At 50.5% G+C, this 15,867-nt stretch overlaps 1 protein-coding gene across 3 annotated transcripts in view; it reads left to right on the top strand.

Moving 5' to 3' along the window:
- Positions 1-13,612, top strand: part of SBK1 (SH3 domain binding kinase 1) — a 55,627-nt gene extending 42,015 nt beyond the window's left edge. For all 3 annotated transcript variants that reach the window (XM_059716786.1, XM_059716787.1, XM_059716788.1), the window contains exon 4: positions 4,748-13,612. In XM_059716786.1, coding sequence (XP_059572769.1) covers positions 4,748-5,536 — 789 coding nt within the window. In that variant the 3' untranslated portion in view covers positions 5,537-13,612. The remainder of the gene's footprint in view (positions 1-4,747) is intronic.
- The last annotated feature ends 2,255 nt before the right edge of the window (positions 13,613-15,867 follow it).

Raw genomic sequence — 15,867 nt, 5'->3', positions numbered from 1 at the left:
GGGCGAGTCCTTGAAATGCCCTCCTCGTGGTGACCCAGGGCAATCTAGCACCAGTGGGAATCCTGGGCCCCCTTCCCCAGTTGTGACTATTGTGAGGCTGTCACTGGTTCCTGCTCTTGGCTCAGGGGAGGGCAGGGGTGCTGTCTCTCGTGGCTCCTGTCTGAGATGTCCTCAGGGGATGGGTTCCAGGGGCACAGATGGGTTTTTGTAGAGGTGGGGAAAATCTCCATGCCACTACCCTTTCTGGGACTCTCGATGCAGGGGGTCGCCCTGCTGTAACCCCCTGTGCTGGGGGCGTGCCCTGTGCAGGAACACCATGCCATAGGGGGCATGTCTGCTGAGGGACCATGTGGTGGTTATCAAGCAAATGACAATCCAGGGAATCATCCTTCCTGACCATCTCCACCGTAACTACACCACTGATGGGGTCTGTTGCCTCCAGGCTTACATTAGTGTCAGAACTGGGGCTCAGGGCTCTACCCTCTGGAGGAAAAGAGAAATTGGGGCCCAGCTACTGCTGAACTCTACAGCCCCACCTAAGCAGCCTGGCATGGGCATGAGAGATTCATAGATTCATAGATGCTAGGGTCGGAAGGAACCTCAACAGATCATCGAGTCCGACCCCCTGCATAGGCAGGAAAGAGTGCTGGGTCTAGATGACCCCAGCTAGATGCCTATCTAACCTCCTCTTGAAGACCCCCAGGGTAGGGGAGAGCACCACCTCCCTTGGGAGCCCATTCCAGAGTTTGGCCACTCTAACTGTGAAGAAGTTCTTCCTAATGTCTAGTCTAAATCTGCTCTCTGCTAGCTTATGGCCATTATTTCTTGTAACCCCAGGGGCGCCTTGGTGAGTAAAACTTCACCAATTCCCTTCTGTGCCCCCATGATGAACTTATAGGCAGCCACAAGGTCGCACAAGTCACACTGACAACTCATGTTCATCTTGGAGTCCACTAGGACTCCAAGATCCCTTTCCACTTCCGTGCCATCAAGCAGGTCATTTCCTAGGCAGTAGGTATGCTGGACATTTTTCCTCCCTAGGTGCAGCACTTTGCATTTCTCCTTGTTGAATTGCATTCTGTTGTTTTGTGCCCATTTGTCCAACCTGTCCAGGTCTGCTTGTAGTTGTTCCCTGCCCTCCGGCGTGTCCACTTCTCCCCACAGTTTTGTGTCATCCACAAACTTGGACAGAGTACACTTCACTCCCTCGTCCAAGTCGCTGATGAAGACATTAAAGAGTATCGGTCCAAGGACTGAGTCCTGCGGGACCCCACTGCCACACCCTTCCAGGTCAATACCAACCCATCCGCTACGACTCTCTGGGTGCGACCCTCTAGCCAATTCGCCACCCACCGGATTGTGTAGTCATCCAAGTCACAGCCTCTTAACTTGTTCACCAGTATGGTGTGGGATACTGTATTGAAGGCCTTCCTGAAGTCTAAGTAAACGATGTCTACCCCTACTCCTGCGTCCAGGTGTTTTGTAACCTGGTCATAAAAAGAGACTAGATTAGTCAGGCATGATCTATCTGCTACGAACCCGTGCTGATTTCCCCTCAGCATAATTTTTCCTGCCGGGCTCTCGCAAATGTGAGCATTGATAATTTTTTCAAAGACTTTGCCAAGGATGGAGGTGAGACTGACTGGCCTATAGTTGCCCGGGTCCTCCTTCCTCCCCTTCTTGAAAATAGGGACCACATTGGCCCTTTTCCAGTCCTCCGGGACCTGGCCCATGCGCCACGAGTGTTCAAATATTCCCACCAGTGGCTGTGCAATGACGTCAGCCAGTGCCTCCAGTACCCTTGGATGGAGCTCATCCGGGCCTGCCAACTTAAACGCATCCAGTTCCTCCAAGTGCCTCTGCGCCATCTCAGGGTCTACGCATGGTAGTCTGGCGCCCTTCTGCTGCCTCTCTACAACCCCAGTGAGAGACTTGTCTTGCCCCTCGCTTAGGAACACTGAGGCAAAGAACTCATTGAGGAGTTCAGCCTTGTCCCCTGTGTCCATCACCAATTGCTTATGCCCATTTAGTAGGGGTCCTATTCCACCCTGGGCCTTCCTTTTACTCCCTATATATCTAAAAAACAATTTTTTGTTATCCTTAACTTGGGATGCCATCCTCAGCTCCATGGTAGCTTTGGCCCGTCTAACTGCCTCCCTACAAGCGCGAGCAGAGGAGGTATACTCCTCTTTAGTAATCTCTCCCCGTTTCCACTTTTTATATGCCCCCCTTTTTGCCTGTAGGCTGTTCTGGATTTCTCTGGTCAGCCAAGGAAGTCTCTTGGCCCCTTTCCCCCTTTTTCCCTGCATCAGGATCGTCTCCCTCTGTGCCCGAAGGATCACTTCCTTAAGGCACAGCCACCCTTCCTGGGCTCCCATCTCTTCAAAACTCCTACTCTGCAGTGCGTCCTTGACTAAACGCCTGAGTTCATTGAAATCAGCTTTCCTAAAGTCTAGCATTTTCACCCTACTAGTTACCTTACCCACTCGACGTCTTATGATGAATTCTATTATTAGGTGATCACTGTCCCCCAAATGGCTACCAATCTGGAGGTCCCTTACCACGTCATCCCCTGTTGCCAATACCAGATCCAGTATGGCATTCCCCCTAGTGGGACCATGTACCTCCTGTGTCAGATGGAGGTCCTGTACACAGGATAGGAACCTGCGTGAACGGTGGGACTTTGCTGTCTGTGTCTCCCAGCAGATGTCTGGGTAGTTTAGGTCCCCCATGACTACCGCCTCCCTAGTTTTTATGGTCTCCGAGAGCTGCCTCAGGAGCCCCAAATCTAGTTTTTCCCCTTGGTGTGGGAGTCTGTAGCAGACCCCTACCACCAAATCCCTTTCTCCTTGACCTCCATGTAACCTAACCCACAATCCTTCTACTTTCTCCTCCTCCGATTCTGTTTTGATAAGTGTCGATGTATATCGCTTATTGACATAGAGCGCAACCCCTCCCCCTTTCTTGCCCACCCTGTCCTTTCTGTACAGCTTATAACCCTCAATGTGTACTGCCCAGTTGTGGGAAGAATCCCACCAGGTTTCTGTTAGCCCTACTAAGTCCTAGGTGTTTTCTGCAAGCAGGAGTGCTAGTTCATCCTGCTTGCTCCCTATGCTCCTAGCATTGGTGTATAGAGGGAAGGAAACCATTGGTTGACTCCTTTTCAAGGGAAGGATGGTTGCCAAAATTCAGCCTAGCTTGTGGACAGGGTCCTTCCCATATAATTGGTGAAGCTAGTGATGGAGAAGGGCTTTAGGTCACCTGGCTCATCTCATCCCCCCTACCCATGATGGGGCAGTGAAGGATTGTTCTCCAGGGCTTTGGCTTTTACTAAATGTCTCAAACAATGAAGCTGCCTTTATTTCTTTCAATGCACAGCCTCGTGGGCCTCAGTACCCAAAGTATTTCTCCTGATACTGAGCCTTTTTTCACTTCACTTTGTCTCCCTTCCCTGAACCCTTATCTCTCCTCGTGAATCCCTTTGCTACTCCTGCCTGATCACCATGACCTCTCCTCCACACCTCAGCCCAACTCTCTTTAATTCTTCTTTAAATTAGCCCATCCACCTCCATCTCTACCTTATGCCTGGTAATTACAAGCTGATGGTGTGTGGAGGAGCACCAGAAATCAGTAGAGTCCCAGGGTGGAGAAGGAGGAAGAAGAGAAGCTGAGGTCTATTTCCAAATGTACTTGGTCTGTTTCAGGGAGAAACTCTTGAATGAATTCCTGCAACCATTTGGCTTCTGAGTCTGGCTCCTGGGACCAGGGGACTTTGCCGGAGATTTTGTGCTTCCCTGTAGTAGCTTTGATCTACCCCTCAGATCCTCTATGTCTGACATTTTCCTCTTTTCATGTGGGAAGCAATGATACTTCAGCTTAAAACCTTACGCCATTAAAGGGAAAAATGGGAATTGAAGGCAGCACCAGGTTATTTTGCACTTGCTTCTACATGCTGTGCCCTGAAAGCATGTCCTGAAACAATTTAACCAGTCTCCTTAGCCCCAAAGTGCTTGGCATGCTGGGAGAGTTCCTCTGTCCCTCCCAAGAGGAGCCCTTATAAATGGTGTTTCATGTAAGCACAGGGTCCTCACTGACAAATGCATCTCAGCAGCTTCATCTTCACTTTCCACCTGTGAGGCACTTGGGAAGCAGAAAATCAGGTTGAGATGTGAAGGAGACACAATGGTCTGTTAGGAGACAGGCTGCAGAGGACAGCCAAGGCTGCCCAGTGTGAGCATCTCATTCCTACATAGATACCAGTCAGACAAGAGATACAAAACGGAAGTGGGGTGTAGAAGGCCCACTCTGGGCAGTGCTAGGGAGGGTTAGATATGGCAAGCTCAGTCATGCTGAGTAATCAGGAGCATGGGCAGAAACCATTTTGTCGTGATGCTTTTCCACCTGAGTGAGGGCATATTGAGGCAGCAGGAGGTGGTTTAATGTGGCACTCGTGCCATCTGAGGGGGCTGATGGCCTGGGCATTCTTCAGGAGAGCCAGTGTGGCATTCGTTCCTCAGCTCTGATAACTCCGTGGCTTGATTCCCACTGCCTTCGCACTGGGCTAGCTTGCTTCCCTGCTGCTCCCTGCCTGGGCCCTGGAGGACAGTAAAGTAGGGATTAACTTCAAGTGTTCTGAACATCGGACCAGGTTGCTGCCAGGCCTTGGCCCCCCAGCATCATGAGTGCAGAAAATCCCCCAGTCCTCCGATAACCTGTGTTAATGCTTTTTCTGTCTGTACCCCTGCAGGTGGGTCTCCCTGAGGACATGGTGAAGCGCTGTGTGCAGCAGCTGGGCCTGGCCCTGGACTACATGCACAGCAAGAATCTGGTGCACCGGGACATTAAGCCTGAGAATGTGCTGCTCTTTGACCGTGACTGCCGCCGGGTCAAGCTAGCTGACTTTGGCATGACACGCAAGGTGGGCTGTCGGGTGAAGCGCATCAGTGGCACCATCCCCTACACAGCGCCCGAGGTCTGCCAGGCCGGCCGGGCTGAGGGCTTCACTGTGGACATGAGCATTGATGTGTGGGCCTTTGGCGTGCTCATCTTTTGTGTCCTGACTGGCAACTTTCCCTGGGAGGCAGCCTCCGCCACGGACACTTTCTTTGAGGAGTTTGTGCGGTGGCAGAAGGGGCGTCTGGCCGGCCTGCCCTCCCAGTGGAGGCGCTTCACAGACAATGCCTTGCGCATGTTCCAACGCCTCCTGGCCCTGGACCCCGAGAAACGCTGCCCTGTCAAGGAGGTCTTCTACTTCATCAAATATGACCTGATGTCAGAGGTGCGCCGCAGGCCCTCCTACCGCTCCCGCAAACATGCTGGTGACAAGCTCTCATCTGGCTCTCACCGCCATGAGACACCCAGCTCCTGTACCCCCACCCCACTCAAGAGGACCATCCTGACGGAAGGCAGTGGCCCTCGGCTCTCCACCTCAGAGCCAGGCCTGTCCTCCCCAGGGGGAACAGGGAGGACAGATGGGCGGCAAGACAAAGGCAAAGGGCAGATGGTCCTGGCCACAGCAATAGAGATTTGCGTTTGATGAGAGGTGGCAGGAAGGGGGGGGGGTCACAGTCCTCATGGCATGGCTCTGCTCTGTACAGCCTGCAAACATGATGTCAGTCCCACTGCCTCCCACCCCTCTGGCAAAGAGGGATGGGGGAGGGAATTCCTTTTATATTAGGGACCAGGATCCATGTCTCCCAAAGCAAAAAAACAAACAAAAAACCTGACAATAACTTAATAATACTAAGGATGCTACATATATCCATCCACTGTAGGTAAGGCCAGAGTGTAGACTTGGACACTGGGGGCTGGGAGCCCAACAGAGGGGCCGTGGACTGGCTGCCAGGAAGGACCATGAACAGCCTGGTGGCTCAGAGCTCCCTCCTCCTCATGCCATCCGCAACTAAAATGGGGGCTACTTCCCTGCGTTCTCCACACCACACGTGCCCTTCCTCTGCTGGGCTGACAGAGCACGGGAGACCCAACAGAGTCCTACTGTTTCTGGGGGTGCGTGGGACCTTTCACCAAAACAATAATCAAAATGAGAGCAGGGGGAGAACAAGAGGGTGGGACAGAAGTGGGAGGGAGGGAAACGGCATTGGGTCTTGGGCGTGTGGTCTGGCATCATCGTGCAGGCAGCTGGGGCTTATAGAGGGTGGGGAGCAGAGTGGGGTGGAGCTGCAGCAAACCTGGGATTCTTTAGGTTGCCAAGGGCACCTGTCATGGTCAGGGCTTGATACGCAAATTGGGCATTCTCCCTGCCCTGTAAATCGTGTACTGACCATGGTTAGAAATCTGGGCTCAGGTCAGGGCTTAACTACAGACTTGGCACACAGGGAATGACGGCAGCTTGGCATCCCACACCTGCCCTCACTCTTGTTGGCTCCCTTCCTGCACTGGCTCAGTCTCCAAGACCCCTGTGTGATTCCCTCATTTGGGGTGGCTAGAGAGGTGGACATGTGGGATGGGGGAAAAGAAAGCATCCCAGAAGGGAGGGAAAGCTGATGACCCCAGGACATGGGAGAGGCTTTCCAGGAGGTGGGGGTGTTTAGCAGTCTCTGTTGTTTAAGAGCTGGGCCTGGGTGTACCTCTTGCACCTACCCATGCACTCTCACTGCCATCCTGGCTCTTATTTGAGGGGGTCCATAATGGATGGCAGGAGATAAGGAGGAAGCAAATAAGCCTGGTGGATCCTGTCTGAAATGAGAAGGTGGACGTGGTATCCAGTGAGCTGGCCCTGGCCCAGACAAGGCCTCTCCCACAGCTATTCTAGGGCTGGGCTTGGGCAGCCCCAGCTCTTGCTGCTCCCCTCCCTGCCAAGGGATTCTGGGATAGCTTCCTGCTGCACAGGACTCTGCTCTGAACCGATCGGGGAAGCACTCAGTGCCCACCAATGTAGCAAGTGTCGTGTTCCTATGTGTCTGTGTGCACTGGGTCTGTTGTGCCCAGCTGGCATGTCGCCAGCACCCTACAGGGGAGCATCCTTTGTCTCAAGCCCCTGTGGGCAACTTGGGAACCAGGCCCCAATTTGGGGAACAGGTCAAGGCGGACAAAGGCTGATACCTTGTAAGGGACACTGATATGAACCTGTCCTATCTTCACTGGAGGGACATGGGCAGCTGGGGAGACGCTGCTTCAGTATGTTCCTTGATGGCTGTAGTGGTAAGACATTTTATTGGTGATCAGTGCCAGGCCATCTCTATTTAGAGTGGATGCACCACAGGGGTGGGCAAAATGCGGCCTGTGGGCCAGATGTGACCTGCCAAGCTATTCTATCCAGCCTGCAGGGCCCCTAAAATTTTTAGAAAATTAATATTTATCTGCCCTGGGCTGCCTGTCATGCGGCCCTTGATGGTTTGCCAAAACTCAGTAAGCAGCCCTCCACCCAAAATAATTGCCCCCCTGATGTATCAGGATAAGGGGTGGTTACAGACCCTGATGAAGGTTTGGCCTTACACTAGCTTCCTGGGCTAGAAGACCCTTGCTGGTTTTGAGGGGACTGCCCCTCTGGAAGAGGTGAACCCAAGTGGTTCTGTAAATGACATCAGACCAGAGCAAGCCATCTTGGTGGGGTTCCCACAGCAATCCATAGGCATTGGCATGGGGGTTAGTACAGCCAAACTTGCCTGCATGGGATCCTCAAATGGACCAATGTCGAATTTGCAAAAAAAATTGCATCAACATTTCAGGCTGGGCTGCATATATCTGCATACCCAGTGACTGTAAACAAAGCTACTTGTCATTTCTGCCTTCAGGCCTGCTTTGGCAGCTTCTGAAGAACCTTGGAGAGGACAGCTCAAGCATCTCCAGAGGTCCCTGGTCCTCCAACCATCCCCCACCTCTCTGTCTTTGCTGTTACCCTTCCTAACCCAAGTACCCTCTTGCCCCTCTTAGTCATCCCTTTGACAATATACTCTTTACATAAGGAATAGATGAGGGTAGGGGGGACCCATACTCCCTCAACCTTCTGGCACCGTAGCACTCTAAGGAGGCAGACCTCTCCCCAACCCTAGTGTAAGGAGGGAAAACTAATAAGCATCTTGCTGGTTGCCATGACAAACTGGAGGCAGTAGAACAGTAAAGGGTGATAGGAAAGAGCAGGAAGCCAGTGGCTCTGGCAGGTATGGTGGGATCCATGCACAGATGAGCTTTGGGTGACACATAGTAGAGGCCAGGGCTAGGAAAGGGGACATATAAGGCTGGATGGGGCTGCAGGGAGATAACTGCAAAGCAGGAGGCTGTGCTGGGTGAGCACTGCTGCTCTGGGGCACTTCAGCTTGATCCAACCACATGAAGCCACTAGGCAGCTTCTGGCCCAGGTCTGGCTGCCCTTCCAGGTCTGTGGTGGGGCCCAGCACAGCACTGTCTGCTGCAGTTGCCTCACATAATAGGGATTCTGCTTGGAAGCCCTGCCCATGCCCATAGAAGCTTCAGGGAGAAGCTATCAGTTAGGGATGTGGGCATATCTAGATCAGTAGCTGTAGGTATTTGGGTAACCAAAATTGGAAACAGGGTGTGAAAGCAACCCCCTGAGAGAGTCACTTTGCTTTCATAGTCACAAGGTTAATGGCCCTGGGTGTGTACAGGCCCCTTATTCCCCTACCATGAGAGAGAAGGTGAGACCTGTGCTCCCTTCCTTGCTCTCAGCCCATATGTTTACATGCAGCCCTGCTGCTGCTCTGCTGCTACTTGCATGGCTGCAAAGGGATGGTGGTTCCATCTGGCTCCTTGGTAATGGCAAAGCCCCAGTGGAGATTGTCCTTATGGAGTTTATCAGTGGAGTAGCTTCACACCTGTGTAGGCAAGTGTGTACATGTGTTAGACATGCAATGCACATATGGGAGTGAGATGTGTAAGGCATGTGTCATCACTCATGCACATGTGGGCATCTGTGTGTGAGCTCCCAAATCTTGAATCTGAGGCCAGAGTGACCTCTATTTGGATGAGCAGATGAAGGGCAATCCTCAGAGGTGACCTGAGTAGGGTGCAGGGCCTGGGGCAAATCAGCCTGTGCGGGGCCCCGCCCCCAGATGCGAGGAAGGTGGCGGCTGATTCTGTGGGGGGAGGGCCAAGCAGCCGGAGGTGCCAGATTCGGCAGCGGATTTGGCAGGAGGAGGGATGCCGAGAGGTTGGACGTGAAGCAGGCAGCAGCCCAGTGTTGCCACACCTCTCTGCCTGGCTCCGCAGGACCCCCCAAAGCGCAGGGCCCGGAGTGGTTGCCCCGATTCGCCCCTCCAAGGGATGGCCTTAGCAATCCCCATGGAACCTGCCTGGATAATGGGGCGAGGGGAGTGTTGCTGTGGCTATGCTCAAAGAGGGACATCCAGCACTGGAGGTGGATTGGACAGATGTGTGCTTGTGCTCTAGATCTGGGAAAGGCCTGTGGGAGTGAGAGCTGTTCATTGGGATGTGCCTGTGCAGGGAAGCCAGCCCTTCCCATGTCTTTCAGGAGCATTATCTGCCTGTGTGTGGGGCTCTGGCTTTCCCTGGGAATAGGACATGCAGGGAGTTGCCACTCCAGACTGCTGTCTCCCAACTCCTTCCCTGACCTGAGGCTTCAGAGGGGCAGGGTGCTGAACTCTTTCCTTGCTCACTACCCTAATCAGGCACATGCACCAAAGGGATCCTGTTGGATCAGGGACTAAAAATCGAGGCCAGGCAAGTAAGTTCAGTCACCTCTGTGACCGTTACTGATCTGACATGTTCCTTCGTCCTTCCCTCTGCCTTACACTACAGGATTTGCCTTCATGGCGACTTTTCCTCAGGGGGTTGATGCTCTGAGGTAAGCCACCAGGTTGGTTTAACTTGGGTATAAGTTGCCAGACTTGAGTGCGTCTACTTGAGTGGGTCCATACTAGTGCTGCATTGCTCCCTGCATGTCACCAGGACCTCTGGGGGCCTGTCCCATTGTTCTTATATCTGCCAGGAGTTGAGCCACTTCTAGGCATGAGTTGGGGAAGAACTTGGTCTCTCTGGGGCTGGGTAACTGTGGAAATGTGCCAGAGGACCCTTCATGTTGGCATCTTCATAATATAGTATAGGTTTAAACACATTAGGCTTTAGCTCAGACAGGCCAGCTAGCCAGGGGGTAAAGCGGTATAATATTAGGGTCACAAATCTTGTGTGTGGACAGGAGTCACTCAGAGTGAGGGCCTGGGCTAACTGCAGTAAAGAGAAGTCCTCTCTGTACAACTGGCTCTGCATGTCCCTAGTGGCTTGTGATGTGGGTACTGAGTGTCCTTCCACCTGTCCTAGCTCTGTCAGGGTCAGCCCCACCAGCACTGCTGGCTGTGGGTTGCCCTAATGAGGACTTGATTGGCTTAAGGCTATGCTCAGCCTGTCCACAGCAGCCTGTGTTCCCTCAAGAGCTGTAGAGATGACTACTGCAAGGGAGTGGATTGAAGCAGCTCAGAGTAGGCTAACTTAGTCACTGCATAGGTTGGTGCCCCCACCATCCCCACCTCCCTCTGATCTGGACTCTGGGCACAGTGTCTCCCTCCTGGACTCTGAAACTTACCATACAAAGGGCTATAATGCTACTAAGAAGCAACAGCAGTTTACAAACAGATGCAGGGCAGGCGACTGGCCACAGTCCAAACCCCACACCCAGTACACGGGGGCATGCCCAGCAGCCTTTTCCACTGGATCCTAGTGGAAAGCAAGGGTGCATCTCTTGTATAACCATCACTAATCATAGCACACACTCAGCCCCAGCCTCTGTCCCCCAGCCTGCTGAAACATTGGTAGCAACTGTCAATGACCTCTGGGTATGGGATCCAAGGGGACCTGGTATGACTGACCGTTGCTCTGTCCCTAGTTGGACTGATCCAACCAAATGAATATCTGTCCCTGGTGAGAAAGGAACAGCATCCAAGATGCTCCTCTCCTACCCTTCAGACTAGCATCTGCTGACCACCATATCTCTGACCTCTTTGGTGTCACTGGCCCCAGCAGTTCCTCCTTCCCTCCCTCCCTCCCTAATGTGATTGCCCCACCCCGTCTCCACAGTCCACGTCTGGGTGTTTTAGGTGAATGGAAGTCATTCACCTCTCTTGGTGTCACCCCACTGTGCTCTGGGGTATCCAGGGCTAATGGTTTTTTTAGAGGTAGCATTGCACAGACTTAGATATTTTAGCCGCAATTTCTCCTTTTTGCCTTAGGCCCCTCAATGTCCTCGATCTTTCGTGCAATAATGTAGATAAGGAATTAAAACCACCACATAGACCTTTTTAATTTTTCTGGTCAGTTATTTTGTTTTCAGGGGTGTGTGTGTGTGTGTGATATTTTTCCATTGAGGTTGTTGTTGTTGTTAGGCTGTTGGGGTTTTTTTTAAATTCCCTTGGCTGTCGGGTTTCAGACCTTTTCCCTGTAGGAGAGGTTATAGTGTTACAGATGTTACCTCAGTTTCTGTCACTGTTGAAAAGAAAAAAAACCCCATTAAAATGACAAAAAAACAACAAAAATATATAAAAGCAAAAAATCTTGATGGCAGAGAGCCTTTTTTTAAAAAAAATAAAAAGTGATTTCCTGTTGTGACAATGCAGTGGTGCTTCCCCCGGGAGTGTTGTGTTTGTTCTCTCCTATTCAGAAGAAAACTTTCCTCTAGCAAAAAAAGAAATAATCAGCTTTCCACAAGGTCTGGCTTTTGCTTTCAGAACCTGCTGATCCCTTGGGCTGGTTGAAAGGCCAGGACCTGAGTTTATTTGTCTTTTGCAAACATTTTATTTTTCCAGGCAAATGTGAAATGTCAACCAAAAATGTGTCATCTCTTGGCCAGTTCTGATAACCTCACTTTGTTGCATCATTCAAAGGACATGGTAAAGTATGAACATGTGCACATTTAGAAGTAGTAAGTGTCTGTTGTGTGCAACATTACTAGGGAAGCTGGTTTAGGTCCCAGATCCTTCTGGGGCAGTGGCACAGGGAACCCAGGCTTTCTTCACTTGAGCTGAAGAAGAGTATTCTCATCTGCCAATAGCAGGTAGTCCCATATCTCCTTAGTGGCCTTGCTGCAGCTCTCTCTTCACAAAGCCAGTGCAATATAGAGGAGGATTGCTGATGTGATGGCTGTGAGGGACTCCAGGTGGGGGGCACATGGCCTCCCATGACTCAGTGCAAAAAACCAGGAGTTTGCTCTGTTTTTTTGTTGAGGTGAAAGGTTGGCTGTCATAACTGAGGCAACTGAGCCAGAAGAAACCTGTAAAGGGCAAATAGCCAAATGATCCAGATTGGCCATCCAGCTGTAGGGCTCTCCTGACCAACTTTCTGCTCAGATTCTCAGCCCTCCTCAAAATACCCCCGCAGGCTTTCCCCTTGGTTCTTTTGCTCCTTTCCAGCCAGACCTCCAGTAGGTGAGACCTGGCTCACGTAACTGCTAAGGTCACAGAGTGATGCATGGCCCACCTCTCCCAGTGCCCTGCCTGATGAAGTCTCAGCTGCTTCAGTGTAAGGTGTTGGTCCCCTCCACTGCAACACCCCTGGCAGGGCAATCCTGTCTCTTGGGATAGGCCCACCTTGACACCAACTAACGCCACAAGGTATAAGGCCTGGGATCCCACTGTTGAAAAGGGTTTGCAGGGAGATAGCAGTTTCCCAGAAAATCATTCTGCCAAGCCAGCACACTTTGTCCTGCCTTAGTAATGGTGACCAAGCAAATGCCCTATCACCCCCTTCCTGACCTGTGGTACAGCCTTTAATACGGTGCTATAACAACACGCAGGAGGCCTTGGCTTCCACCCTAAACAACACCATGGTGATGAGTGACTCTCCTCCTGATCCTTTCGGCAGTTCTGTCCACCTGTCCCTGGGATCCTGTCAGTACTCCTGGGTGGTGGGGTGCTTCCCTAAGGCGAACCATCTCTAGAACAGAAATGTGGCCAGGCCTCTCCCAAGAGCAGGCTGTCTCTGGAGATGACTCCCTTACACCTGCATGAGACCGCAGCAGCAGTGCTGTGGAAATGTCCTGGGTGGAGCCATCTCAGCTCGGCACATAGGTAGTGATCTTCAGCAGGTTGAAGCATTTAGGACAGAAGTTCACGACATCATTAGTTATTTGATCAGCATCTGATAAGCAAATCTGCACTGAAGCCTGCAGACATCACCAGACATTCAACATGCTAGCAACCGACCCAGAAAATTCAGAGAGCTATTATTGAGGCCTCTGCCTTGCTCCTATTGAAGTCAGTTGGAATTTGGTCATTGGCCTGAGTGGGAGCTGGGTTAGTTGCATACATTGGTTAAAGGCACACAAATCGCTGTCAAGGACTGATAAATGCAGAGAGATTGAAGGATAGTTTAGTTGTAAAGGCTCAATAGCCTTCCCTTTTCTTCCCAAAGGAATCAGTTGTCTACAGCAGCATCAGTGCAGAAAGGAATCTTTTTGTTAATCTCCTCCCCGATGAAGCATCACTGCATCCCTTGGTTGTGTTGTGACTTAGCGTTGTGAACTGGTCAGGTGAATAAGCTCTGTTCTTGCACTGTCCACCTGCAGAGGGGTCTTGAAGGAATGAAGAGTAACTAAAAACTACTGTTGTTCAACTCCTTCCAACCCCTCCCGGAGCAGGGAAACCAGGCAAACAGCAAAAATAAAATGAGAACAAGATGTGTCTGTAAATACTTTGCAGTTCTTTGACTTGTGAGAAGGAGGTGTTTAAATGTGTTGTTTAATTTTATATGGAGGACAATTGCTACAAAATAAAAACATTGGGAGGGGGTGGGGGGAACCAACGTGCAATCCAGCCCAAGAAGTGCTTTTAGTTTTTTTATACATCACTCGCACTCCCTAGGGATGGGCATGTAGGCACATGTTTGTACACAGATGTGTGCAGGATGGAGCCATTTGCCCTGCCATGTCAGAAAAGATCATTTAAAAAAAGTCAGATTGGCCATGCCCCAATATTTGCTTTGTGGAGGGAGGAAGAAGGATGGGGTTTCACCTGTTATCTATTTTACGTTGAATATGAATCAAAGTATTTCTTTCTACTCATTTTCACTTATTTGCATGCCAGTAGTGCGTAGAGGCCCCAGTTAAGAGCATTGTGTGAGATGCTGCATGAAGACATGATATCAGAGCTGGGTGAGATTTTTTCATTCTATTTATGTTTTGGGGGGGCAAAAGAAACAAAAATTCGGTGACCACAAATTGTTTACAAATATGTGCAGATTTTGCTGATTTTTTTTTCATTTAGGAAAAATGAGCCATGCGGAATAATTTGAAACAGCTATTTTCTGCATTTTATGCCTGACCTGTTTTCATTCTGACAGAACTTTTTGTTGCAAAATTCCCATTATTTAGAAAAAATCATATTTTTAGACAGCTCAAAATTCAAGTGTAATATTTTATTTGACCCGAAAGGTATTTCTATTTTCAATTTTTCAATTTCCTACAACTTTAAATATTTTATTTCTTTTAGGAAAAGAACATTTTTCTCCTGAACTTTCCCAGCTTCAATTGTGTGACCTTGTCCAGAAGATCTTACATTGTCCTAAACAAAAAAGGATGCTATAGCCAATTTTCCTACAGGGAGGCAAAGCTTGGAGAGATTAAATTGCTTGCCCAAGGTCACACAGGGAGTCAGTAGCAGAGCTAGTAACTGAATCCAAATTTTCCAGGTCTCCATCTACTGCCTTAGGCACAAATCCCATTCAATTAGATTGGACATCAGGAAAAAATTCTTTCCAGTGAGAGTTGCCAAATATGGAATACCCTTCCAAAGGAGGTGGTGCTGTCCCCTTCCTTGGAGGTATTTAAGAAGAGATTGGACAAACGCCTGGCTGGGGTCATCTGACCCCAGCACTCTTTCCTGCCCAGGGCAGGGGGTTGGACACAATGATCTAATAGGTTCCTTCCAACCCTAAAATCTATGAAATCTATGAAATTGTTGGCCTTTGTGGGGGCACTGTCAGCCAGGTGCAGTGGTGACTGCAAGGGATGTAGATTCCTGTGCCATTGCAAAGTAGCCTGAGACCAACAGCCCATTTCCTAAGGAGAAAATTTTAAGTGGGATTTGACCCTGTTCATTGCTGGGCCATCCAATCCCCTTGACTGCAAAGTTGCTAATTCTAGGGCCATGACAAAAAGGCCTAGTTGGGAATAGAGGTACCAGGAGTGGGGAGGGTTGGCAGCCAGTAGTTTGTACTGCAGTGTAATGATGTCTCTGTTGCTGGGTGTACATACACACTCTAGGAAAACCAGAGCTTTCTGGGTAAACCAGAGGATACATCATCTGAAATCATACTGTTGTACTAGGGGGGGTCCCCTGATAGCCAGGACTATCCCAAAGACAGGAAACATCCAACTTGCATGAAAGGAGTTGCCCTGTTCTTCTATGGATTCAGTTGTTATGTGGTGCTTCCTCCTTCCCTCAGCTACATGGGTGATCAAAGCTATTTGCCTGTGAGCCAGACCAGGCTGGCTTCTAGTCAGCAACAGCCAGTCAAGGTCCAGATGACCACCTCTGAGCAGCAAGACAAAGCTGCAGCCTTTGCAGCGGGCAAGAGTATATCTGCATTGTCTCTAGGAAGCTGATCTCATGCTGGTTGGCACCTTTGCCTAGAGAATGGGTCCAAAGCTGTATAAGACTCGAAGAACTGGTTTGGAAGAATCCCTTGAAGTTCATTTAATGAACAATGCTCCTGAGAAGACTGGGAGCAGAAATGGCACCTCTGTCTGAGCACTTAGCGTCCAATCACCTCCAGCATCTCTCACATCAGAGAGCAAGAGCAAAATAGGAATGACAGTGCAAGCTCTCTCATCCCTGTCATCCCACTCTTCACAGAGGACCCTCTTGGCTAACAGGAGTTGCCAGCTAGGAAAAGTTATCAGGATGCAAACAGCCTAGCTGGAAGGAGGATGAGCCTGGTGACTTG

Source organism: Alligator mississippiensis, chromosome 13, assembly GCF_030867095.1.
Source record: "Alligator mississippiensis isolate rAllMis1 chromosome 13, rAllMis1, whole genome shotgun sequence".
NCBI classification, from domain to species: Eukaryota; Metazoa; Chordata; order Crocodylia; family Alligatoridae; genus Alligator; species Alligator mississippiensis.
This window is presented reverse-complemented; position numbering and strand designations above follow the sequence as displayed.